The sequence below is a fragment of the Drosophila suzukii genome, chromosome 2R (genome assembly GCF_043229965.1).
Source record: "Drosophila suzukii chromosome 2R, CBGP_Dsuzu_IsoJpt1.0, whole genome shotgun sequence".
NCBI lineage: Eukaryota > Metazoa > Arthropoda > Insecta > Diptera > Drosophilidae > Drosophila > Drosophila suzukii.
Window position 1 is genome coordinate 4,758,664 of NC_092081.1, and position 27,566 is coordinate 4,786,229.

At 45.6% G+C, this 27,566-nt stretch overlaps 2 protein-coding genes across 2 annotated transcripts; both read left to right on the forward strand.

The window, feature by feature from the left end:
* Positions 1-258: 258 nt before the first annotated feature.
* On the forward strand, positions 259-26,077 carry blo (bloated). Its single transcript, XM_017087905.4, has 9 exons — positions 259-852; positions 10,240-10,510; positions 17,363-19,220; positions 19,661-20,243; positions 23,557-23,742; positions 23,807-23,964; positions 24,240-24,689; positions 24,756-25,062; positions 25,605-26,077. The coding sequence occupies exons 2-9, from the start codon at positions 10,441-10,443 to the stop codon at positions 25,791-25,793; spliced, it is 3,801 nt and encodes a 1,266-aa protein (XP_016943394.3). The 5' UTR covers positions 259-852; positions 10,240-10,440; the 3' UTR covers positions 25,794-26,077.
* On the forward strand, positions 864-2,231 carry LOC108019862 (uncharacterized). Its single transcript, XM_065863060.2, has one exon. The coding sequence runs from the start codon at positions 1,871-1,873 to the stop codon at positions 2,057-2,059; it is 189 nt and encodes a 62-aa protein (XP_065719132.2). The 5' UTR covers positions 864-1,870; the 3' UTR covers positions 2,060-2,231.
* Positions 26,078-27,566: the final 1,489 nt, after the last annotated feature.

Genomic DNA, 27,566 nt, shown 5'->3' on the forward strand with positions numbered 1-27,566 from the left:
TATTGGCCAGCGCGTAGGAAAACATCCCAAGAATGTTTGGGCGATCTGGTTTCACTTGTTTTCGAGTGAGTACTCGAACCTTGATTTGATTCATATTCGCCAAACGAAAGACTCCAGAACACGAACTCGCTGCCGAGCGCTCTCCGCAAACACCGGCTACTAGTTGCTGCGCCACTTGTTAGCCCGCTTAAAGCTCGCTCTCTTGGGGCTCTCTGCTCGGAGCTTTGGCTGCGATCTTGGCCAAAACGCTGGACCTGGACTTCAGTCGGCTCTCAGACTTACTCGCGATCACTTGGTCCGGAGAAAAGCCCGCGATTCAGCTCAGAAAGAAACGAAACTGCGTCGCGTTCGCCTCCACCAGCAGTAATTAATTACAAATATAAAAAACAAACGAACTGGCCAGCGCCCATCTGCCACTGAGGATATATCGCTCGATCCTCCCTGCCAATACCATAAAAGTTAACAACCAACGACCATCGGCACGTCCATTCAACCGTTCAGCGAAACCCACGCAAAACGACACAAAATCTCAAACACAAATCGTGATAAATTTTCGCTAAATTGTGCAAACGTTTTCGACTAATTAAAATTTGACGTGCATACCAAAACTCCAACTTCGACAGTCTGAAAAGCGAAAAATATAAATTGCAAATAAGCAACATTTTCGCGACGACACTTGGCAAGTGAAATAATAAAAAATGAAAATATAAATAAATAAAAAGGGGAACGAAAGCCGCAAAAACGAACCCACATCAAATACAAAATATACGTAATTAGAACTGCGCAAATTACTTAGAACTGCAAAAACATTTGTTCTCCCCCACACTAACGCACGAGGAATGCTGTTTTGAGGTGAGTCGACGATCGCTTTGTACAGTAGAACCACCCTAAAACCGCAGCTAACGCCGTAGATGCTTTTGCCCTGATAACCAACTGAAACCGAATCGGATCTCCGGACCATCCATACTAAAACCCAAGCTTCTGAGAGATTCTTCCAGCGATACAGTACTCTTGAATAATTCAGCCTCGAATGGTAATCGCAGTAACGATCTGTAGTGGGCTTTACGACCCCCGAAATGTGTCCCAGTTACACACTTATGTGGGTGGGTGTGTGACTGTTCCATATCCGTATATAGAATAGATTCGGCCAACGCATTAGCGCCGATTGTGAGTCAGAGCCACAGTTGGAGTTGCTGATTGATCCGCTCAACCTTTCGCCCGATCTGGTTAATTGGAAGTCGTTTTCGGGTTCAGCAAAGAAGATCTCTCGCCGTCTACTTTCTTTCGTTAATTCTTTGCCCCCTTTTTCCGAACTACATTAACATTTACTTTAACAAATACACTTAACAACCTTCGGCGGGGCTTTTGAATGGGGATGCAAATTAATAACCAATGGCCAATTCTAATGTTAATAAAAACTAAACCGAGTCCGCAAATGCGAGCGCCTTTATTGTTTTGGGCGGAAATAGAATTGCGAAGGCCTCTCCCAACAGAAAGCAAACATTTTTCAATGATGACTGCCCCGAGTTGAGTGAAAGTTTTCGCGTTTTCGAAACGAGAATCTTTGAGATCTGCCTACTCTCAGCAATCTATATATTGGTTCTTTCGAATTAGCATTGCAAATGCAGAGTCTACATTAGCTTTGCTTTTTAATACGATTAGGAATTTTATATTTATGGGTGTTGTGTGGTTTTTCTGCAAAATATACATAAGTAATTGGCCAGCATCGGCACGTTTGTATTCAGGTTCAAAGCTATTCGTTATTCATTAGCAAATCAGAATCGAAATCCCTATCGCCAGGGAGTTAGTGCTCATTTCGAAGTAGTTTCGAGGCAGATATATTCTAACGTCTGGAGATAAACCGAAAAAAATGGATCCGAAGAAAACGTTAACCTGGTTTTTTGGACTGCCATCCGTGCGCTATTCCCAGATCGCTATCGTTATGGCGGGCGATCTGCTAGCCCTATCCAATCTGTATCCCAAGCACTCGAGGTACATTTCGAGTCCTTTTTTGCTGTGGCAGGATCTGCAAGAGGAGGAGAAAAACCCCCCGGACTAAGGCCATCTCACCAGTTCTAATACATTTATATTTTTTTATCTGCGTGGGAGACGTTTTATGGCCCCAAAGATTTGACCCAACCAACCTTGAGTTTCAATGCCAATGCCAGGCCCATGACGTCACTTGTATCTGGATGCTCGTTGCTGGTTAAATATACTTTATATTGTATGTATGCGTCGGTGTGTCTCTGTAGGTGCCTTGGTAAACACCTCGTTCTCGTTTTGTTAGCTGCAGCTCAGGACCCGAAAGCCTCGTGAGCCTCTTCAAATGCCCGGCCAAATTAACTCGACTCCTCATTAAAGTCCAAAAATTCGAAAGTTTCGACCGCCGTCGTCTGGAAATAAACGTCAATTTAAACGAAGCCTCCGATCGGGAGGGACGCACTCAGGGTGGGGGGTTGGTTGGCGGTTGAAAAAATTGAAAATTCTCAAAAAGCCGCTTTTGTTGATGTGGCCAAAAAAGGTCTACAGCCTTGCCTTGTATGCAGTCCTACGGCTTGTTTCATTTTCGTTTTTGGGAGTTGCCTTGCCTCCGTATTATCTTGTTTTCAGTTTCCAGCTCCGATATTTTCGCTCGGTTTTATTTTTTTGTTTTTTAACTGCCGTTTTTGGTGTGCATGCGTCAAGGATGATTTGTATTTGTGCATAAGGCGATGCCAGCATTTCGATTTTCTGTATTCAATTTGTATTCGATTTCGTTTGTGACCCGGCCCGGGGAGCTTCCTGCTTTGAGTCAGTGTCCGTGTCCGGCTTTTAACACGTACACCTACATAGTAATTAGTCACCCAGATCAAAGACCGCCGCCGACAGAGTTCATTCTCGGAACTAATGCAACTGTTTGCTTAACACCAACAAGAATAGCTTGGTTTTTAGATAAGTCGGGGAAACGGGCTTACTACGTTTGTTTCAATACCGACCCAGTCACCATTTGCTTAAACATTAAAGTCCCATCTGAGATAAAAATCTAATAAAGTGTGTTCTTGTAATGGTGTTAAGTATCATGTTTTCTTTTTCTGGTCAGTTTCCTTAATTCTATTAACGCGAACTTAATTCTGTCAATACCCTTTCTTGGTATTTGTATTTCAGTATTGGAAATCCATATTTACATATGTACTCTTAAGAGGGATTTATACCACTCGAAATGGTCAATGTCATCGTTTGCATCTCTTCTGCTGAAGAATTTGAGCTCGTTTTTTATGAAGAAAAGTTAAAAAGAGGAGTCATTGTGTGGATATGCAGTTACAATTTATTAGTAATCAAAACCCACAAATATAAAATGAATCGCCAACCGACTTAATGCATTCAATGACCGCATATCAAATTCCAACAGAGCTTTTGTAAGGCCTAATTTAAGGATTGTATTAAACCACACATTTGATTGCCGACTCGACGTATTCGGCTTGGTTTCTATAACCCACTCCCTGGTGACCTTACGCGATCGATTGGAAGTGCGAAGCGCTCTTCGCAGCTCGCCGCACATTCACTTTGGCATCGTGCAGCTTTAATTGCCCATGGGGGTTCAACAGCCAAACAAAAGCGGGCAAAACTCACAAAATGGCTTTAAAAATCAATGTCTGTCAATGTCTGTGGCGCAATCGGCCTGAAAGCGCCGTCGATCGCTGATTGTTTAACTGTTGACTTAAGCGGCAGTGTTAACAAATTATTTGATTTGGTCGCATTTGATTTAAGAGCCCAAACATCGCCGGCTGGCATTGGGGCTCTTCGCCGGAAGTTGGATCGCGGGAATTGAATCAAATGAAGTCGGATCGGATCGGATCGGTCGAAACGGTATATGGCATACGACACTTCATAGAGCACTGCGGAAGTACTCGGGTCTCAATTGGGTTTATTTCTGCCTCTTTCCCCGCCAATCCGCGGCATTTGACACGCTCGTTTGGCTTAATTTGGTTTTTTCGGGGCCCAGGGTTCAGAGCCTGACCTTTCTGGGGGATATCAGGTGTCGCCGGGGCAAAAAGCAGGTGCAACTCGACGCCCTGGGAAACAGGTAAACGACAAAGGCAACGGCAACTCTGGGAAGCTGGAAGACCCCTGATCCGAAATGTATTTGGGGCTCTTCTTTTTTGGGGTTCGAGAAGGCTTTCAATGAAGTCATTAAATTGATGTATTGGCCGATAGTTTCGCCCGTTTCGGTCTGTTTGGGGCGCTTTCATCTCCGAGCCAATTACGAATTTCTAAGAATCGGATCGCCCCCAAGACGTGGGCCGTTCATCATGATATCATTTGGCCAAGCGACACTGCTACATGCACATAAATTAGATGTAAAACGGGCCAGCTCAGTTTTTACTGAATCGATTATGGCCGAAATGTTAATGAGACGCGATTTGGTCTATGACGGGTCGTCATCATCATCATTGCCTTATCACGTACAGAGCGGCCCCATCTGAAGTGGACTGTGTTCGAGTGTCGTATTCAAAGCCAAGATTTGTAACGCTTTCATAACGCCATAAGTCCCGTACCCCCATCCACCCCCGAATTACCCAATGAGGGGCACAAAACATTGCCCACGAGCGTACGGAAAGGCCGTGTTGAAAGCGTACTTTGTATGCCAGTCCGACAAGTAAGCGACTTTGATTCGCGGTCAACAACATTGGGATCCAGGCAATGGAACCGAATCGAACTGCATATCAATGAACTCTGCTGGCCAGCAATCGAAGCCCCTGCGAAATCGAATCTAACGCGGATCAATTAAACGATCTGCGAACTGAAATTAGCATAAATTACGATTTCAGCTACCGCTAGCCGGGCGATCGGCATTAATTACCCCGGGAAAGTGAAACCATCCGGGGCTCTTATGCAAGGCGGAAGATGGCGCATGCACCGTTGGTTATGACATGCACTACAGACCCAAAGAAGGCAGCATTGGATTTGGCTAAAAACAGCCATCCAATCCAGCTCCCATCCCAGCCGGCATCGCGTGCAAGTTCGCCCTTTTCCCACTCAACGAGACACTCGATTTCCTTGGCTCCAGGCCGTTTTATTTTTTGGTTTTCTGCCTCTGAGATGAGCTGGCTGACCTTTGCCACCGCGCTTGATTCGTTGCCGGAAACTTTTGACGCTGCCTCCTTTATTGATTTCCCAGGGAAAGCTTCGTGTTTCGTGGATTCTCTGGCCAATAATTGCGCACAATTGTTGGCGAGTTCAGCGATAACGAGCGAAGAATTCGACAGTCGGATTTGGGAATTCGGAGTGATGAGGAGTGAGGAGTGGCGCCAGGAGTTGCCCCAAAAGTGAGAACGTTCCAAACAGGCGTGAGAGTTAAAACAATACTTTAAAATCATCGGAGCTTAATTTAAACACTTAAAAAGAAACACCCATCATTATAAAATCAGAATCAGGTCATTGTCTTTTGGATGACACCAATATTTTACAAAATCAAAAGTAAAACCTTTTTGATCAAATCTCTTTGAATACATCTACATATTTTGGTGTCTCGACACCATCTCTCCATCTGATCGCGTTTTAAGCGATTGTTGACTTATGATCGATCGATCGATCTGAACTCTCTACTGTCCAATCGCCGCGGCGCCTAATTGATTTCCGTGCAGGTTAGGAGTCGCACAGCCACCAGCTATGACATGGATAGAATCCACGGCTCCATCACCTTCGATATACTTACACTCCCAGGGCTAATTATGAGTTCGAAAAGTGAAATCTTTTGTCTTCTTTCCAGCCCTCCGGCAGTCTCAGGCCATTATTAATCATGCAAAAAATACCCAGACATGTAAGCGAAGAAATTGATTTACATTTTTGCTGGCTGGGAACAGCTTGCAATTATGCTATCGACACTTGCCACACGGCACGAAAAAGTTGCCACGTAATGCCGCACAGATTAACCTTCTAACATACATAGTGGTCCCAGTCCGAGTGTGAGATACTAGCACAAAGGGAAGCTTCCTCGGATTCGGATACAGATACAGTTTAGCTGGCTAACAAAGCGTGAAAACGACAGCGGAGCGGCAACAAAAACGATGACGGACAATGTGACCAAGTTCGGCATTGGTGGGCAGAACCAGAGACGTGGGCCAAAGGGGTTAAAGAACATTCACCCAAAAATATTTATACTTTTGGAATTCCAAAAGGTTGAGGTCACATTTCAGTATATTAAATACCGGTATCAATTTGTGATTCAATCTATAATATGTGGGCCAAAGACTTCGAATCAAATAAGAGTTGTAACATTGTGCTTACTATGAATTTTTAAATTATTTGCTTATGTAGTGGATATACTTTAAAATTTGTCAGGGCTTAATGTTAAACCCCTATATTTCTAAACTCTAACCAAAGCTCTATTATATTTCCGACCCCCTCTTCGCCGCCCATTTGCGCGATTGTGAGTGGGCGCTGGACAATCGCCAGACAATCTCCGAGCGGGGAACTTGTCATCGTCATCATCTGGCGAATGCCACACGTACATAGATGCCCGCATAGATGTCTCTAAATGGGAGTAGCAATTACTAATTTCCTTAGTAAAGCGCTCGGCTCAAGGGGAATTTAGTTGTAAGACCTGACAATACCCACAACGCCAGTCGCCAGGGTCTCAGGCCAGCCAGTCGAGATCCAGACCATGCCAAACGCACTGGTATTGGCCTGGCCCAAACTCTCGATTCGCGATTCCCCATTCTCGATTTGCGACTCCTGGCCCAAACAAAGACAGCGCCGGCGCGTTCTTTGGCTGTCCACCCGTCTCGGACGTCTGGAGCACTGGGTATTGGGCATTGGGTATTGGGTATTGGGCATGGGTATTGGGTATTGGCCAGTCGGCCCGCTGAGGCAGCAGCGGCATTCACTCACAGATGCCTCGGCATAGATATCGAAATGCAATTAAGTATTTGCCAAAGTCGAAGACGCGAACGAGCGCCACCAACAAAGCGGCGGAGCGGCGAGGCACGCATGGAAAAATGTTTCCATCGCTAGACAACGTCCAGTTGGGCCGGCTCCTCCGCTCCAGAGGGAGTAGGATCCAGAATTCAGCATTCCGGGGGCGGTGGGCAGAGGGGCGGACGGGGTGCTCTGATCTTTGCATAACATGGACTTTGAATGGCCACAGGGCTTGGCCATACTTACAAATTGGACTACACCTTCATTTTCACTTCTATGCGAAAGGCCGCGCTGGCTGGCACACTGCGGAAAAAGGGTATAGAATCGGATTAAATTTGAAAAGAATAAAAAATTAAAGTAACTTTAGTTAGAATCAAACGTTGACTTTTCTTGGAACGAAATTTTCGAAATTAAGTACTTTTGATATTCTGCTTTCTTGATTTATCTAAAGTTATAGAAGGTATTCGTACTTACTTGACAAAGATGAAATATGTTTTTGTTTCTAATTTTATCATTAGAAAAAGCGTCTTAAAAAAAATATCATTAAAATAAAGTACAATTAAATATTAACTACATCAAATAAATTGTATTTTAAACGCCTCATTACAATGGAATAAGATAGCGGAGAATTCTCAAGGAAATAAAACTTCTATTTTTTTAATAGTTTGCAATGAAAGGTTTTTACAGGAAGTATAATTATTTATGGGAACAAGAAGAATGTTTATATATGGAAACAAGAAGATACCATTAATTTTATTAAATATTACGTATGACCGTTTGGTGACGCAAAGTTGCAAACTATACTGTGCTCCTTAGTCGATGTCCAGTGTTCGAACGAAGACGTGGGGCTTGTTTTAGGCCTGCTCTGTTCTCCCAGTGGACCTGGCCGATCTTCCTTGGCTGGCTGAACCCCAGAGGTCAGACCGACTCCGCGGCGCTGAGAACACACGCAAAGTGGGCAAAAGTCGAGGCGTTTTGTTTGCTTTGCTGCGCACTTTTGGTTTCACTTGACAGGGGCGGCGGTGCTGAGGGAACCGCCAGACTTGGGTGGAGTTCGGTTTCGGATTCGGATTCTGAGTCTGGTTCTGGGGTTCTATGGTTTCCTATCATTACCGCCGTGTTAAAGTTCAAGTTCAGAACGATTATTGTTCGGGGGGGCGGAGTGCCGCGCGGGGGGCTTAAGTTGTTTACTCTGCGCGCTAATCTAATCCCATTCCCACATGTACGGGCGTAATTCGTATAATTTCGCATAATTCCGCCTGAAATTAGCTACTCCCCAGACGCATGCAAATGCGAGCTGTGAATGGAGTGGCTGGACACCCCGGCTTTTTAGTTTAATTGAAAGATGTGCGGCCAGGATGGCGAGGTGAGGTGCCCAATTGCAATTGCCGGGCTGCAGCGCCGAGGCGACTCCAAGGTCCGCCAAGCGATACAAATTTTATGTTTATTACACCTTAATAATGCGTGTTTACAAACAAATCACGTTCATGGCGCAATCAACGCTCGGCAATCGGCATCGGGAATCAGACATCGGCATCTGGCATAGCATTGCGCATAAGCGCCTGCGTTCCAGCCCATTCCCATTCTATCCCATCCGATCCCAGCCTGGACTCGAACTCGGCTCCCATCAACGTCAGGGCGCACGCATGCGCACTCAAATTATATGGTAAAGGATTTTTATTGGCAGCTCGCAGCGTTTTTCCCCTGCGAACGGACTGCATCGGTGCCCGCGATCAGACAGACGACGTGGCCATTGATGTCTAGCCGGGCGATTGTGCTCGTTAGAGCGTAAAGCCAGCTCCAGAGTCTGCTTGGGGATCGGGGAGTGGGAATGGGACTAGGACTGCGACTGCGACTGGGACTGTATCTGGGTCTGGGTCTGAGCCTGTAGGACCGCGGCCTGTAAGTAAGCCAGTAAGTGAATGAGCAGCGGCCTCGTCCTTGTCCAGGTGCCATAATAGACAGGCATTTTCCACACATTACAGGGCTCCTTGTTATACTCTGCAAGCATGATGTGGTGAAATATCTGAGGATTCAGCTTACTGACATATTAAATTAAGAAGCTTTTTTGGATGAAATTCATTTTTAAAATGATTTAGATATGATTTAAATGAATTCAGATTTGATAATGCTCTTTTTTATTAATAACTTTTTAAAATGAACTACAATTATTATTATTATTTGCTTAAAATGGCCCATTCTTCTTCAAAAATTTAAGTCATGAAAGAAGATTATGAAGAAATATAACTAGCATTTAGAAAAACAGTAATGATTTACCTATAAAATATAATCTAAATGAAAATAATGAAAGATCACAAAACAAGCAAACCACCTAAAGAGGGTATCCCATATTTCTAAAGTCCAAAGATCCCTCGAAAGTCTCTCGTTTCGCAGTCTTTGCATGTGTTCGCCTGGGTGGGTGCGTGTCCATGGAGCGGTTGTCTAAACTGGAGGTTCTTCTGGGGGACCTGGCAGTACATTTGGGTCGGGGAACGGAGCAGACTGGAGCGGCGTGGTCCGAGTGTCCTCGGGCATAATGCATTGTTTAAATAGAGTTTGCACTCTCGTATTCAAATATGAATATTATCGCGTTTGCTTAATCACAATCAATATTTCTACAGTTTTCTCCTCCCAGGCACTCTAGACTCGCCTCCACCCCGTCCCCTCAGAATTTGAATCTCGTATGCAGCCCAAGCACCCTCGTCGTGTGTCTATTTTTGTAATTGTCAGAGAAAATGAAAACACAGAAAAAACTCAATTCGATTGTGCCCACTCCCGAAACTGGGGAATCAGTCAGAGTGAGCGTGGAAGTTGGATTCAGAATCGGAATAAGAATAAGAATTAATTGGCAATTATTCTTTTGACTGCTGTCATGCTTATACTCTTTGGAGAGGCATGAACAATTTGACAAAATCAAAGGGTTCTTTATAAGAGGTGACCCCCGCATATTGAAACAAACAAATGGATCTTAGAAATATGATTATTCTAGTTTGATAACAACAATAGTGTAGGCTTAAATTCCATGGCTTAAATCAAAAGTGTTCAGCGCTTACACAAAATATCTTTCCTGTACAATTAATATTTCTTTAATTCTCTTAACTCTAGTTTAACTAATTTCTTTTTAATAATACTTTCCCTCACCAAGTCTACACTCGCATGAGTACAGTACATAAAGATTAATAATGAGCTAAAAAACCTAAACAAGGCCAACATAAGACTGAAAACTAGGCTAACTGAAGAGCTGCAAACTAAACCCATGCTGGCTAATGGCAGGAAAATAATCAAATAACACAAATAATCCAAGAAAACGAGGTTAACTCAGAGAATTATTTCTTCTTGCAGCTGAAATCCATTTAAACTGCCTAGCTTAAATGGAAAATGCGCAGAGTTCAAACAGTTCGATGAGACTGTCACACAAAGAATTTACTTAGGGTTGCGATTCTTCCGAGAGAAGACCCGCCAGGAGAGAGAAAACCAAAGACAGAGACGCAGAAAGCAGCCCCAAGACCAGCCCAAGGATACCTACCCAATCCCTGAGATAAGATGCACACTGCGGCCGCGAACGGAGGACCCCGGGTCAGCTTTAATCGGGACGTGCACGTGAAGCGGATAGGTCAGTGCGTTGTTAAGGAAAACCTCCCCCGACAATCGTAACCCCAATTCACAACCAAAGCCAAAACCAGAAATTAAAAACAAATAACCAACACGCGCAGCCGCCAAATGAGAGCGGCGAACACGAACTCACAAAGATCTCTAATGACAAACTAAGAAAAACCAGCTATAAGAAACCTCATCAATAACCAGCTAACAAAAAATTACTAACCAAGTGGCATCTGAGAAACGTACCCGTATATTTGTGTGAGTAGGCCAATTTTGGTCAATCAATGACGGACGCTAACAACCCACGCGAATGCAACTCATTAACTTGGCCAGCCAGTTCTGGCCAAAGGCTTTCCACCATCGATTGCATAACTGCCGTGTGGAGACGCTCTTCAGTTTTCTAGCTTTTCAAATTTGGCCAAGAATATGAAAAACAAACAACTGAGCTATTCACATGTGGCAAAAGAAAGAAAAACAAAAAGAAACCTCGCGCTGGTGGGCGAATAAAGCCAGAACGAATGCCAAAAGCAATAAAAATAATAATAACAAAGCCGCCCCAACAATAAAATGTAGTTTACCTTGAGAATAATCGCACACAGACTCGGGCGTAAAGTAGAGAGCTCCCATATAACTATTTTAAATAAGTTGATATTTTATAAGGCATTGCAACTCGCGGCCGAGAGATGCTCGCTCTCGCCGCTCGGGTATCATTTTGCACATCATCTCTATGAGGACGGGAGATGGGGGCTTCGAGGCAGGGGACTGTGGTCGGACCCACTGCATCTGGACGCTTTGTCTCCGCAGCTTCGACTATATTATTATTGTTATGATTATGTCTGGCAGCCGCGACAGCAACGACATGGGATTTATTTCATAGCCGGATTGTATTTATGGCCACTGTCGGGAATGAAGAAATTAAAAATTGATTATGACTAAACCGGCGCAAATGTTAATTTTTTAGACGGTCCCCCCAATTTAGAACTGCCAGTGAGTGGCATTTCCTTATGGTATGGCCGACGGCCGTTGGCCATTGGCCATTGCCCATCCATGGCTAATTAACGGCAAGTCCTTTTGGCCAGCTGCCGAGTGCGTGGATCTAAAATGGTTATGAACCAGATTTGCTCGTCGCGTAATTGCATCAAATGGCTGCCATTTCGGTTAACTCGTTTAATGGACGTAAACGAACTTAATTGCAATTTCTGAATTGGTTTAGGCAAATGCAACAAGTCGAGGTCGCGAAATGTAACGTGATTAGGTAATCTGCCGGCCAGGCACGATTCATTAGCTTTGTGATTTCTGCATGGTTACGAGGTCGCCGAAAACATAAGCTAAGAGGATTGTGATTTAAGCCAGAGGTAAAGAGGCCTGATTAAGTTTGAACAAGTCAATTAAAGTCAAGTTCCTAGCAATGACAGCTATGGTACATGGGTAGACATTGAAACAAACCTTTTTCAAACATTTCTTAAATTGCAATCTACGTATGTTGTGGAAAGTCATGACTTAATTTCTTCAAAGAACGAACCCCAATTAGCCAAGTAATACCCCAAGTAACTTATTATCTCCGCAGTCACAAACGCTTAGAGTAATTTAACCCGGAGTCGAAAATGAATTCCAGTCTCTGCCTCCGCGCTATCTTTGCATGCAAATTAAAGCAATTATGTGTAAAGCACAGATTTAATGATGATTTAATTTTGACGCAACAAAGTAGGGAGAGATAAAGCGCAGAAGACCGCAATCTGTTGGCTCGTGGAAAATTATTCGCCCGCTGGGCACAAGGCAACATTTTTTATCCGCAAGTTAACATGTGAATTTTCTGCTAAATTACAGTGCAGTCAAAAGTCAAAGTTGTTGACTGTAAAAAATCAACTAAAAGACGACTAATTTCAGCCAATTTGAGGCACCGCGCTGCTACAGGTGAGCCTCGCTGGCGCGGCTGCGAGCGTGATCAACCTTGCGGAGCGACAAATTTGGCCAAGACGAGTCGGGTCGGCAGCTGTTCTGCATTGGGCCTGGTGGATGCACTTAGCCGGCTTTTCCAAGGCGGACAGGTGACGAAAGGCAAGGGAGCAGTGCCAAATCGGGGCTCCTTTGTTCGAAATCTGGCGATCGGGCCAAGTCGACGTCCTTCTGATCTGTCTGTCTGTCTGTCTGTCGTTCGATTTCCCATATGCAGCTCGTATGTGTGTGCTGATGACATAATTTCAGATGGCTGATTAAAAAGGCGTTACGAGAACAAGTCCACCTTTAACTACCCGAAAGCGTAGGCCCCTCCCGATTGCGCAACGCAGACCTCACCCCATCCGTCCAGACATTTCCCCATTATCCGTGCTCTCTAATGAGCTCGTACACCTTTAATTAATTAATTTAATTAGGCAAAGAGCAAGTCATTATTATGGCATTTGCTACGTTTCCTACTCTCCATAATTTGTGTTCGCCACCGAGCCAGCTCCACATTTGATTTGCCTTCGAGTGCGAACTTTGTCAAAGCCCCAACTGGTTTTCTGTTTGCTCTCGTGCCATCTTTGGGTCTTCTGGGCTGGGAAGAGCACTATTAAAATGCCATTTATGCTTTTTATTAATTCATCATTTGCATATGTTTTTCTTTATTTCATTTGCCTTTTGCGTTGCCAAAGAAACTTAATTAATAGGTCTCATTTTTGGCTTGACTGCCCACAAATTTCGCACTATTTTCTCGCTGTTATGTCTTTTTTTTGTACTATTACTATTTTAGCCAAGTGACATTGGCGTAGGCAGTCGCAGTTGTCGACTGGTTGCCCGTTCGCCGGAGATTGCTTTCAGTCGCTTTTGATATTGGACTCAGTCAGGTTCTCGGCCCGCCTGTCAGTATCGTTCTGAAACTGAAGTGTTTGTGCTTTGTGACAAGTTGTACAGTGAGAGAGAGGGACGCCTCGGGCAGTCCACATCGAGAACCTGGGTAAATTCGGCTAAATGGAGTTGTCGATCATCCACTTGCCTTCGCCTACAAATCCTCGTGTGCCCAACTTCAATTGTCGCAACAGAAAATCACCTGGGATTGCAGACGATTGCGTCATTTGTTTATCGAAATGTGTATTGAAATGAGTCGCAGATTATTTTTAGAGCTCTTTAACTCTTTTTCGCCGAATGGCTCGGTTGCCTTTATTTTATTTTCGGTGATTTGTTATTTGTTTATCCGCTCTCGCCCGACCCATGGCTTTGGCTATAGCTGTTGCTGTTGACAGCCGCTTAGGGGGAGAAACAAGTTTGTCGCCTCAGTCTTTCGAGTCGCCTCCATTCTTTAGCGAAAGTTCCCATTCGTATTTGTTTTGAAAGCCGTGCGGGAATGGCCAGCGAGCAATTTTAATTGGCCACGGCCGCAGTTGCACTGGCTGAGTCCGCGCAACACGCTGATTTGCATACCTGGGCTGCCCCAAGGACGCGGCGCCGCTTTTGAAGTGATTAGGTCCTGGGCCCTGGACGCCGGCTCCGCAGCTCCACAGCCCCGATTAGCCGGGGAGCATTAAATTATTTTCATACGCAAAATAAATGCGACCTGTCCCCGGACCTGCCCAGATAAAGCCGAACGTCAGCTCGGCGATCTAGGCCCTTTAACGAAATCGAAAGTGCGCCCGGTTAATTGAAATACCCCATGGCAACCTACGCAGATCCTTAGCATGCCAGGCCTAGACATGCACTGGCGAAAATATTGCACAGCCATCTATAAGGAATTCTTCGATCTCTCAAATTTAATAGATCTTTCGTCTCTAGAAATATGCTTCTCCTCTTTTTATAAAAACATCTTAAAAGTCATGATGAGCCGCAGGATATTGTAAGTTACAATATTAAAGACATCGTGAACATAGATATTTAGAAATATTAAAAATCAAATAGTACCATAGCTATATCGTAAGCAAGTACAATAAAGCAAGTATAGAATGTTTTATAAGGGGAAGTAAGCACATTAAACTACGCATAAGTACAGTTTACCCAGCGTTTTGTGATTGAATTTTAAGTATAATAGGACTAAAATTACTTAAAAGTGCCGTATCGGCTTCAAGACGCACATCGCAGAATTGATTAGTTTAGTTTTTGAACTGCTAAAAGATTAATGGATTTTTTTGAGTGTAGACCTAGACCAGTAGCGAGAGGAGGCAGGAATGCGGGTGAGCTCCCATTTAGCCAACTTGGCTCGACCTTATCTTGTCACTGACATGGCCAGCGGGGGATAAAGCATTTTTGCCAACTAAAACGTTTTGCCGTCGACGGGGAAGGGGACGAAAGGAGGAGATGGCTCTCCGACTTTGTGGTTGTGGTTGCCTTAATGAAGCGGACTGGAGGTCGCGACTACGGCATCACCATCTTCGCCAGACAATTACCGACTGGTATCATTAAACCAAAGTAAAACCATAACTATAACCATCGACCTGCTCCTGGAAGCAATTGCGGCAAGTGAAAGTCTTGCCACAAAAGTCAAGACTTCATTATTTATATGAGCCGAATTTCGACGTATGTATATCTGTGGTGCGTGGCTCCGAAGTTGGTCAGTGTGTTCGAGGCAAAGTCACCAAGCTATCACGACAGTCAAATTATGTGCAGCTACCCAAAAACTGAAAAAAACCGGAACCGAAACCGAAACCTGCAACTGGAAGGCGCCCAGAGGCAGACCAGTTGGAAAAGTGGATCAGATGCTTTATCGCCAGCTTTTCCAAGAGCAGAAAAAGGTTATTAAAATTCGCAGCTCCTTCTGGCCCCTCGGACCAGATCGCATTACATGGAACTGCCCGGGATGGTCTTGCAAATCACAGAGCCCGCTGGAGCTGGCGTGGCCACATTAAGTGGATCAATGATTAGATTAATGAATGGCTCTCAGCGCCTGGTAATCAATCAAATGCTGCACTCGCCCCGAGATCATTGTCTTAGGGTCTTGGGAACCTGGTACTGTTTACGGTTAGCCGACATTGATGCTGTCGCTTAGTGCGAATTTATGTTTTCCTGTTGCCTCCAAAAAAGCAACGAGAAAGATACAAAACGCCGCCGGCTGGCAAATGAAACCTTGTAAGTTGGCCAAGACTAGTGAGCCATCATGATGGTGCAGCGAGCCAACTTTTCACCTTGACACATATCGCATGACAGCTGATTGCAGCTCTAGATGGAGTTGGAGATGTTGATGGCGATGAAGTCAGAGAAATACAGTCTCGCAGAGGCCCCAAGAATGTTCCCTTATCCCAATCCCCGATCCCCAGTTCAATTCTCAATTCCATTTCCAATCCCATTCCGCTAAACCAATTTGGCACACGACACGCCCAGCTCTGTCATTATTCATTGTTGTTTGAATTTCGATTAGACATCGGTGTCACTTTGCCATTTTGCAGCACGAATCAAGCGAATGTGGGAGCGGTTCTTGCCTCGTGGGTCCGCGAATGTGACAGGTTGTGCAGGTGAATGGACAACGCTCCATCGGAGGAGGGCCAGGGAGGGGGAGATGCCAGGTGGGGCAACAGAAGTCCAGTTGATCTCGGGGCAAGGTCAGCGCAGAAGAGAGATGCCTCCGATGATCTGAGATCTCGACACTGAGCGTTAAGTTTAGAAATGTGTGAGCTACACGGGAAAAAGAGAACATAGGAGTTTTTAAAAGAATTGTTAACAATTGAATGTTTTAAATTTAAATGTAAACTATGATTTTCACAGATATTTATATTTAACATAAATTTCAAAAATTTTTTTGTTACTTTTTGCTTTAAAAGTGTTTTTTACTAGCCATCCAAATTGTATAGGAGTTTACTAAGAGAGTGTCATATCTCTAAAATATAATTTTGAGATAGACGCATTTAAAGTTTTAAGGTCTCATATGTTTTTCAGCGATCAAAGATCAAACAAAAATTATAGTCATATTTTACTACTTATGTATGTCTCTTTTTTAATGATTGTGGATATAGACTCTTTTAAAAGAAGTAAATTATATTTATGTTAGCAATTAAATCGCCATTTAAATTTAATAGGAGTTAACTAAAAGATTGATATACCTCTAAAATTATTATTTTGTGATAGACGCATTTAAAGTTTTAAGGCCTCATATGTCCTTCACCAATCAAACAAAAATTATAGTTGTATTTACTACTTATGTTTCTTTTTTAGTGATTAGGGATGGGTGTTTGTAATAAATTCTTTAAGTACTGACAATTGTATGAACAAATTTAAAGTCACAGAAGACTCACCTTTCTTCCTGTGTAACTTGAACAGAGCTGGCCGGAAAAGGGGCTGACTGGCTGACTGGAGAGATCACGCATCTCGGCTAGCACATCTCGTTCTGGCCACGATGATGATGCTCGTTTCGGCACGTTTTCCTTGGCGTTTCTGTTTTGTTCTCGTGGCCCCTTTGCTGTTGTTTTCGGCGTATTAAATAATAATGATTATGAAAAAGTGAGGAAGTGGAGGAATCTTTATGAGAGATAGATCAACTGGGACCGCAGCAGCCCCGTCCTCTTCAATGGCCATTAGCGCTTACAGCGTCCGATTACAGAGCAGGCGTTCCACCAGATATCTCTGGGACTCGGGGTAGTGGGGTATCGGGGCATCGGGTCCAGGTCCATCGAGGCAAAAGCATCTCGGATCGAGCGACAGACGTGGGCCAGATCCATTGTCAGACGGCCAGTCTCGCAACTCTTGAGCCGAATTGGTCTGGACGGGACGGGCTGCCTTATTTAGCGAGCAGCAGCTAGCAGCTAGCAGCTGGCAAGTGTGAATTGGCCACAGCTGGCTGCCAGATATTACATCATCGGTCGGCTAATGTGCTAATTTGTCTTTACATGAATGCCAACTAGTTCGCGGAACAGCCTCTGCAATTGTATGTTAATCCCGGGTCTTCACTTCTCTATGTATTCCACAGGCAAGCATCCCAGTGAGTACGAGTCGTCGGGTAACCAGCCGAGTTACCACCAGCTGCCCAAGGACATCGATCCCGCGGACATCCGCAAGGAGGCTGCCCTGGTGATCGCCCAGGCGGGCAGGCACCACAGCAAAGCCGAGAACGGCGACCACATCCCCAACTTCCGGGCCAGGCAGCGGCGCCAGAGCCAGCCCAGTGACTTCAACTCCCTGCCCACGCGGCGCAAGAAGGGCAAGCCCGTGACCCGGAGCGCCAGTGACGCCTCCACCAAGAAGCCAACCAGCAAGCGGCCCTCGATCTTTGGTCTCTTCGGTCGCAAGAGCGACTCGAATGTCAGCCAGTTGGACAGGGACCCGCGATTCGAGGACGGCGGCGCCAGGCGTCTAGTGCGCAGCAAGAGTGATGTGGGCAGCAGCAAGCTAGCCAGGAAAGCCAACCAGGAAGACAGGGACAAGGACAAGAGCAGTCAGTCCAAGCAGCAGCTGAGTCCCATCATCGAGCAGGCCCAGCGGGAGGACTTCTTCGAAAGGGACTACTTCCGGGAGCGGGAGCGCCGCAAATCAGACGCCGTCACGCCGCGCGAAAAGGATGAAAGTGGTCGCGGTCTAAGCGAATTGCTAGCCCGCAGCCGCTCCCAGGCGGAGCTAGACGGACCTCGCCTCACGTCGGCAGGAGGCGGAGGAGGTCCTTCCATTTCGGCGGGCATCCGCGACAGAATCGAGACGCTGCAGGCAAAGTCCGGCGAGAATATGCACAGCTCCCAGCAGCCGGCGGAGCGTCTGCCGCTGACCAAGGGTCGAACCGTGGACGGCCTGGTCAAGCGGCTGTCCATGGAGCGCTTCTCCCCACAGCCGGTGATCAGCCAGCCGGCCTTCTCTTACATACGGCCCAACGAGGGCATCACCTATGCCCAGCTGGATCTGGGCGAGGATCAGGTGCGTCGGTCGTCGCCCCTCGATCGGGATGTGCGCACTCCCCAGAGGGAGTTCGCTCCGGCCAGACCGCCGAGGGCCAGCGATGTGCGGCCCAGTTACTCGCCCACCTCCAATGGGGCTCCTCTGGCCAACAGGCCCAGTCACTCGCACTCACCCTCGCCCTGGCAGCAGCTGAGTCCCCGCAACCTCAGCGACGAGGACGAGGGCCTGGGCTATGAGCCCAGGAAGGTCTACTACGAGGAGGAGTTCCCCCGCAGGGCAGAACCCCCGATAGTGCCAGTCCTCAGAAGCGTCAGTCCATCGCCCTACCTGGACGAGTTGGGCTACAGGCGAGCTCAGCTGGAGACGCGCATCCTCACAAGGCGCTTCGGGGAGGGAGCCACCCTGGAGCGTCAGGCGGACAGGAATAGGGAGGTGGGCAGACCCACTCCCGAACGGGAGCCAGAGCGCTTCCATTGCCCTGTGCGCCAGGAGCTGTCCAACGAGTATCCGGTGGAGAGAACCCAGGTGGACAGCGGCTCCACGCTGCCCAAAATGGAGAAGACCTCCCGCTACCGGCACACCAAGTACTACGACGACGGGCACGGGGGCGTGAAGGAGACCTATGTGCGGGAGACCCAGCGGGATGGTCAGGTGCGTGAGTCGCGGCATCGCGAGCGCATCGGGGAACGCGAGCGGGACTACAACTCGGCGGATCGGTTGGAGCAGGAGCCCAAGAGCCTGGACTCGCAGCTGACGGACCAGTACCGATCCTCGCCAGAACTGCGAGCCCAGCAGACGCAGCAGCAGCGAGAACAACGGGAGGACTACTGGCAGAGCAGCCTGAAGCGGGACAAGCTGCAGCAGCGCAGCTTTGACAAGGGGGACTCCGGAATCGAGAACGATTTCCGCAAGGAGTCCTTCAATGGAGACTTGACCACCAGGTAAGGGGAACTTTGTAATCAACACTTTAAAATCTTTTTCCTACCGGAAATCGGGTCTTAGATAAAATTCCATCTGGTCAAACTTTTGTAAAATTTATAGTTTCCTAGAATCCACACGTATGGACTACGTTTTCTTAAAGTATTTTCCTAAAGACATCATATTTTTTGTCAAAAGTTCCATTTTTTTTCTGAATGTATCCGAATATCTGATGTACCCACGCTCTTACTCATTGAATGAAATAACATTGTTATAAATAACAACAAAGATTGATTATTGTATTCCAATGTATTCCTTAAGGTATCAATCTTTCTTGTATTTAAACTAATTAATAATAATTCAGTTCGGATTGTATGTAATTTCTTAACCAATTATAAAATTAAGATATTGTAAACAATCCCTGGATATTTATTTAATAAACCATATTTCTGCTCCGGTTTAGATGGCGCAAACGCACGATCCTCGACGACATAAGGGCCTGCGAGTCCTTCCTGCGCAAGGAGCGGCGGGATAGCGCGCAGCAGCGCCAATTGCAACGGCAGGCGGTACCGTCGCGCCTGCGCCGCGAGCACAGCTACGTTTACAGGGAAAGATCCATCGACGATGGCTCGCACTTCGATCCGCATCTGGACAAGTACCCGGTGACCACCAGCACTCTGCGCCGTCGGGAGCAGCACTCTCAGTCACAGACCCAATCGCAGACCCAGAAGAGCGAGGATTCCAGCACCCTGAAGCGGAACAAGAAGCTTGGGGGCTTCGAGAAGGTCAAGCAGCTGTTCACGGGCGCCGGAGGAAGCGCCAGCAATGGGGGCAGTGGGCGCAGCAGTGGCAGCAATGTGTCCAGTGGCAAGAAGGAGCGGATGAGCAACGGGAACAGTAGCACCCTGAGTCGCCGCGACAAGGACAGGGAGCGGGAGAAGGAGAAGGAACGGGAGAGGGAGCGCTACATGGTCAGAGAGGAGGAGATGCGGTCGCGGTACCGCGAGCATCACACCTCAGCCCAGGAGACCTCACGCGAACCAAAGGTAAGAGTGCCCTAGCCAATAAAAATTATAAAAATGTAGATATACGAGTATTTTAATGGATTTATTTATCATCAAGATGAACTCAATCAGTTGACCAGTTTGGATTTCGAAATCTGAAAGTATTACCTATCGGGTCGAAGCCCATTAGGCGTTCCTTCGGCTTATCTCGCTACTTAAAGATTTTGTGTAAAACTTGATTAATAAGTACAATATAAGCCCATTTAAGTTGACCTTAGCATTATTGTAGGTCAAGACGTAGAGAGCACACACTTTTAACACTTTTTATATTGAAGATCCAAAAATGTTGTAAACAAGTCTCTTTTGGTATTAACATAAAAAAAATACGATGTTTTTTTTTGACTATTTGAACCCTTTTTTACGATACCAGATAGTAGTACTAATCATGTAGGGGTTTAGATGGTTCGATCAGTACTTTCGGATTTTAAGCTCCAAACTCGGGTTACACTCAAAAACCCTTAAAACGCACAGTAACTAAGAAGTACTGAATTGAAATATCATTATATGAAATGATGATAGGAATGCCATTTTTTGTGTATTTTATTTATTTTTCACAAAGCCAAACATATATAAATAACTAAGCTTCTAAGATTCACAATCAAGATCGAATACCTAATACTATTGTTTACCAAATTGGAATGTTAAACAATTCAAAAAACTTTTGTGATTGTGACGATTGGTTTTAAGAGTGACGCAAGCGAAGCAAACCCCCAGATATTTTTCATTCCAAATCGGAATTTCCAATAAATTACAAGTATTTGGTTGGCAACAGAATGATAGGTAAAAATCGAGGTATGCTATAAAACACATATGGGTTTTTGCTGTGCAACTGCGAGCACCTTTGGCCTAATGCCCAATTGATGGCGCCAGCCGGCGGTCATTAACCCGGGTCATAGATGGCCAAGATCACAGAGCTTTTGGGAATCCAGACCCTCGCCGGCTCATTTGGTCATGGTCGGCTATTATTAATTTCGAATTAATCAAGACTTGCGTCGATGGGTCTTACATTTTTGGGGGAGTAGCAGTAGGAGTAGGGTCCGAGTACCCGTCGATGTTTGCCCAATTGTTCTGCCCCTATTCGAACAGATCCACTTCCTGCTCTCTTGGCGAGCCGGGTGGGCGTCGGAGGCCAGCCGAAAATGGTGCCAGACCTAGAAGACAAGACGTCACGTCCACTTTGGGGCACATCTCTTCTGGGGATGCTGGGGGCCTCTAGGGGTCTTGGGGGGATCAAGCTGCCAAGACCATAAAGAAACACTCGCGACTACTCTTAAGTAATAAACGACAACTGGCCAAATAGAGTTGCAAACGGAACGAAAAGCGCTAACACGAAAAAAGCTAAACAATTCAGCGACGAGGCGTCGTATAAATTTCGAGCAAGAACAAAAGCGTCGAGGGTCGCGCATCGGGGATATATATAAATATGTGTGTAAGATATAGAAGTGGAAGACCCACGCAGCTGCTGTCATTCTGTCATTCAGGCAGCCAGTCAGTTTGTCACTCTGTCAGTCCGTTTGTCAGTGCGCTCGCAAATTAAGAAAGCTGACAGCGAAACGACAAACATCGGGGCGGGGAAATTGAATAAACTGGGCTTAGATTCGGATTCAAATTCGGTCTGTGCCCAGATTCCGATGCAAAACGGTTGGCAGCTACTGTTGCCGAGGTGTTGCTGTCCACGTTGCGCAACTTGCAACTGCAACAGTTGCTGCTGCTGCTGCTGCGTGCCGCAAGCCAATTTGCAATGCTTCAGCGGATTTCTTGGCCAAGTCTAAGAGGGCTAGAGGATGTTGCCACTTTTCGTTCTGCCGGATGTTCCAAGTGGGCGGCCAAAAACGCTTATAATCAGCCAGCTTTAAGGGAGCGTTATGGGGAGGTGGGGGATGGTGGGATGAGGGGGAATGGGCCCATCCTGCAGGAGTTTCGGGCCAAGGTGTGGCCGCTGCCTCGGACCGTTGTCAAAAATTATGCTTGCGTGATAGAGGTATTTATAAAGCCTGAGCACCGGGACTCGGCCTCTTCCCGGGACAATGCGCTGCCATTATTCATGGGGGCATGGGCACCCAATAAAAACATGCCGCCCGAAGTGTTCCGCCGAAATCTTTAAGTGCTTGCCATTCATTCCAGAGGTTCTACATGCCCAAAAACACACACGCGAAAGAGAAACCGCAGAGATTTGTGTCAATAATTCTGTTAGCTTATTTATGGGGCCCCAACTTGGTCATAAACTATATTGGGAGTCGCAGTCGCGTTCTGGGCACATATTTGAATACGTAATTATTTAGTGGGTGCGTAATACCTGGCTTATTGTTAGGTGCCACAATAAAGATCTAGTTCGGGGGTTGGGCACCTGCAGCCTCTACCCGATTTGAAATCCAATATTCGGCCCGTGAGGAGGGCGGCCTTAGCCAATCCCCCCATTCGGATGCCCAAAACCCAATACCTATTACAGTTTCAACCGCAAGTGGGCCAAAGTTGCATTGGGCCGGCCAAAACGAGCCGACTCACAGTCGCATTCACAAACGGCAAAACAAGTTTATTGGCCGGCCCCCACTCCCCCACTCGGCTACGCGCATAAAGGCCACCTGCCCCACATTCGCAACCTGTTGCGAGGCTGTGGGAGAAGCCGACCTTTGACCCGAAAGCGAAAGCAAACCGCCCACCAAGTCAAACCTGGGTTGAATGGGGAAAAATATCAATCAAATTGGTCGTGCAAATGCGGTGTCTGTGGGAGTTCTACTTTGCAATGGGAGCCTAAGGTTCTGAAGCAATTATAAGAAAATAACAAAGTTAATTTTGGTAATATAAAACCAGAAAAGATATTTGGTTGTCACCTTAGCGGGACATAAAAGTCTTTATTTTTTTATTTTTTCAAAAGTAAATCGAGGGAATTCCATTAACTGTCAAATTGCTGAAGTGTTGTCTCTTGGTAAACTTCTATCAATTGATTAATTCAAACTCCATTTACAGACATATCAGCAATTCAACAACCTCGATGCTGTTGTATGGTTGAGATCCAAAATTGTCACCTTATTATATAAAAAGTCATGGCAACGCTGTAACATTTTAATATATTAGAAAGTATATTTGTAGTATCAGCCAGAATCTATAATGGAATTATAAAGTTGTACATGTTACAAATATTAAAAACTAGTCACATCTTTTTATTACTAAAATTTTAAGCTTAATTTTTAAGCAATTTAGCAATTTAATATTCTAAGGAATACCTAAAATGGTATTGACATACACTTAAAGTGCTTACTTACTTACTTTACTATCTTTTGTTCTTTTTGTCCAGACTATCGATATCTCGATGCGACGCCGACTGTCCACGCCCAAAGCTAGTCCCCTGCTGGTGAAGCGCAGTCCAGCGGACAAGCCGCCCAAAAAGCAGCCAAAGGCGAAGGAGTCGCCGCTCGCGAAGGTCGAGAAGACGAGCTGGTTCAGATCGCTGGACCGCCGGGCCAAGAGCAGTCCCAAGGAGGTAAGAATCTAAAGATACCTATCTAAAGAAGTCCTCGTAATCTGTTCCAATATGTTCCTTTTAGCTCAATGTATCCGTCAATGGACACAGTGAGACCACTTCGAGCCTGAAGCGGACCAAACGCAACCCGACAGCTGCTCCGGCCAAGAATCTGCGCTTCTTCGGCGACACCGATCTGGATTCCAATCCGCCGACCATTTCCAAGGCCACCAGCATGCCCAGGTGGGGAATCGTTAGATAAATAGACCATTAATTTCACAGTAAATTTACGTAATTTCGCTTTATTAAATGTATTAAAATATATAAATATTATAGTAATAGATAGTTCATTTTCATTAAGTCGCATACACTACATGTGTACATAATGTTTTCTACCTTGGATCAACATTATTTTAACATTACTTACCACATTTTGAATTCTACCAATTCAATTTTTTTTATCATTATACATTTGAAGACCTTTAACTGATAAATGTATTTTTGCTTACGCTCTGCAGGAGTCGTCCGTCGCTGGGTCAGTCGAAGCACTCGCAGAGTGCTTACCACCTCGACCGCAGTCCTCCTCCGCCAGCCCGCGACTACCGCCACACGCTGGCTGGCCAGGCCCAGGTCCAGAGTCAGAGCGGCGGCAGTCGTCAGCGGGCCAGCTCCATGCAGCACCTGGACAACGGCAGCGACGAGGTGGACTTCCGGAAGAGGCGCCACTACTCGCGCTCCCGCGAGCTGCACGACATCTCGGAGAGCGGCTCTGAGCCGGAGCCAGCGGAGCGGCACAAGCGGAGCAGCACGGCGGGTCAGCGGGCCATGTCACTGGAGAGGTCGGTGGATGGACCGCGCAGCCAGCGGATCGAGGATCGTCCGCTGCTGGGACCACCAAAGCCGGCCAGGAGTGCCGAACGCCGTGGGCTGCTCAACAGTTTGGGCCAGGAAAATGTGGGCTACGGCAGGTGGGTTGCACATATATTTGTAATCTCTGACAACTAGAAGTAATTGAATCATCCATATCCTGGCAGGGATCGCTATCCGGCGGAAAGTTCCGGCACCGAGGGCGAGTCCAGTCTGCACAGCCAGCGCAGCGTGGTCTATCTGCACGCCACCACGGTGGGCGACATCCCACAGCCATACAACCTGCGCCGGCGGTCGATGTCACGCGATGACCTTCGCAAGGGCAAGCAGCAGGCCCAGGCTCCCCAGCAACCGCCGCCCCTTCAGCCCATGACCCGCACCGTCTCCAGGTCCGTCTCCATGCTGGCCCCCTGGAAGCCCAAGCACATCAGCGAGGGCTACGAGATCAACTACTCCCAGGAGCAGAACAAGCGGGTGAGTTGAGAAAATCATCATAAAGTTGAAGTTCGGCTAAGACCCAATTAAGTTGCCTTTATTCGAAACATTTTCCAAATTGCCCTAAGCTTTAAATTTGGTAAAATGATATTATATTTTCCCTTGGGGTATTAGTATTCACGACCAGAACTATATAGGAAACTAAGATTCAAAATCTCCGAAGATGTGTGAAAGCGAAAATCAAGTTTGATTATTCATTAAATGATAATTTTAGTTTTCTGCTCGATAAGACCCCATGATTTCAAACTGGTTTTTGCTGGAGAATCACTGAACAAAGGTGATCAACACAAATTAGATTTGAACAAATTTGTTGAAATAGCTAATGGGTTTTGGCCATAGCATTGAATATATCTGCCTTTTATGTAAAGCCCTGAGCTTTCGCATTAGTTAAGTCATATAAATATTGAATCAATAAAATTATTTTAAAAGTAATGAGGTGATTTAATGGGGTAATTTTTTTTGTTTACCTAATATAATTAGATATTTTCCAAAGTTACTTATGTGTTTTTAATGACCTGCAGATGTCCACACTGCCGCGGAAGCCACCACCACATAATGGAGCCACCAGTGCCAGCACCTTGAGCCGGCTGGGCCGCAAGAACGAGTCTTCCCCGTCGACGCGACGCTATCACATGGACAACCTGGAGCGCCCGCCACCCCCGCGGTCGGTGCTCTCAGCATCGAATTTACGCAGCACCAGGACGAAGTGAGAAGATGACCCTCGACGCCTCCACCCGGTGCTCCACTGTGGAGGTCCCGAACCCAACCACAACTAGTTGCTAGTTGTAATCATTAATGCGAACTCGAAACGTAATTCTAATCAATTCAAACGATGGAGGAGGAGGATTGGCATCCGATGCGATGCGATGTCCTCGCTTAGTTGCGTAGGACTCTTTAACCTTTGTTGCAATTCTCGTCATATTTTAAATGTGAAATGTATTCGTACTCCAGTAATAATTATAAATTAATAAAATATCAGACTTTAACTTAAAAATTCGTTTAACTATTTTTGATACGTTTTTGGAGGGCTTATAAGAACTGCTGTCACTTTAAGTTTTAAGAAGGTTTTTAAATATGACCAGCGTCAAATACATTTTTCGATTAAATTCTAAAAACCAATTTTCTACCAATATAAAAAACTTCATTAAAAATGGTTTTACATAGAACCCTTAATATACCTATTTTTCAATATTCAAAAAATTAAAAACTAAGCCAAATATTTCGTTTTTCAACTGTGGTATTTTCTTTTACTTACTGGTATTTTTGACCATGTAATGCCCTTTATATAAATAAAATTGTTTAATTTAAAAAATGGATTTCCTTTTTACTAATCTAAAAGCTAAATCGCTTTTGTATTTTTTTGAGAAGATTATACGGGCACTTGGACGTAGGTTTCACGCTATGTGGCGTGTTACTAAAATCTCGTAAACAACCGATTTGTTGCATGAACATATCTCCTTTTTTCTCGCACTGTATTGAATTTGCCAATTATACGAGTATAAATACTGAAAGCCTTATAATTAATGCATATCGACTTACGTTATGAACCCCACTGTATTCTACATGCTTTTTACATATTTTATACAAATTTCCAATTCAGTACATCTAAAACTGAACTTAGTCGAGTTAACCACCCAGTGACCCTGTAACTTCGAGCAGTGCTGCCCAAACTGGCAGGCAGATTGTTTAATTTAGAAGAACTGCATCTGTTGACCGATTGCCCATCCAAAACTAAACCCCAACCTTCGTCCACCTCCCACCGTTCACGCCCACCGACTGCATGCTGTGTGCAGCAGAAAAATAAATAAAAAAACATAAAAGCAGAGGGGAAAACTCGACATAAATTATTTTTCACGCAGCTAATAAATTATTCGCAGTCACTCAACACCCAGCAAAAACACATTTCCGCCGGCAAGCTCCTGCAACTTTCGGGCTGTAGTCCCTCAGCTTGACTCGCCTCGTCTCGATGCTGCGTTTTCAAGGATAATTGCGAAAAATACAGGCTTCCAGTCAACTTTCGCCGGCGGCGAAGTGTTAAGGGGCAAGTGGCTGCGGCTTGGTATTTTAAAGTTAAGCAATAAATTTATAGCTTCGCCGAGGGCGTTTGTTTTTATATGGAAATCCGCCGGCGTGCCCCCACCTAAAACTATGCAAAAATAAGCAGGAGTCGGTAATGAAAAAATTGCTTGAGAATATTTTCTTCACGGAGTAAACAAGATTTATTTGAAAAATTTCGCTTCACTTTCCGCTAAGCGAGTAATATCGTAAGCCTGGCCATTGTTATTAATCCCCGAGGCAGCCATTTAATCAGCACCTGTTCCACCTGTCGCATGCATATATCCCTATCCCCATAATGCATATGCGCTGACGCAAAGTGGACACAATGCGAGTGGATGTTTATTGTCCCCGCGAAGACAATCATCATCTGTCATCCAATGGGTGCAGTTTTGCCATAATTAATTTCCGCCCACTCACGTGCACAC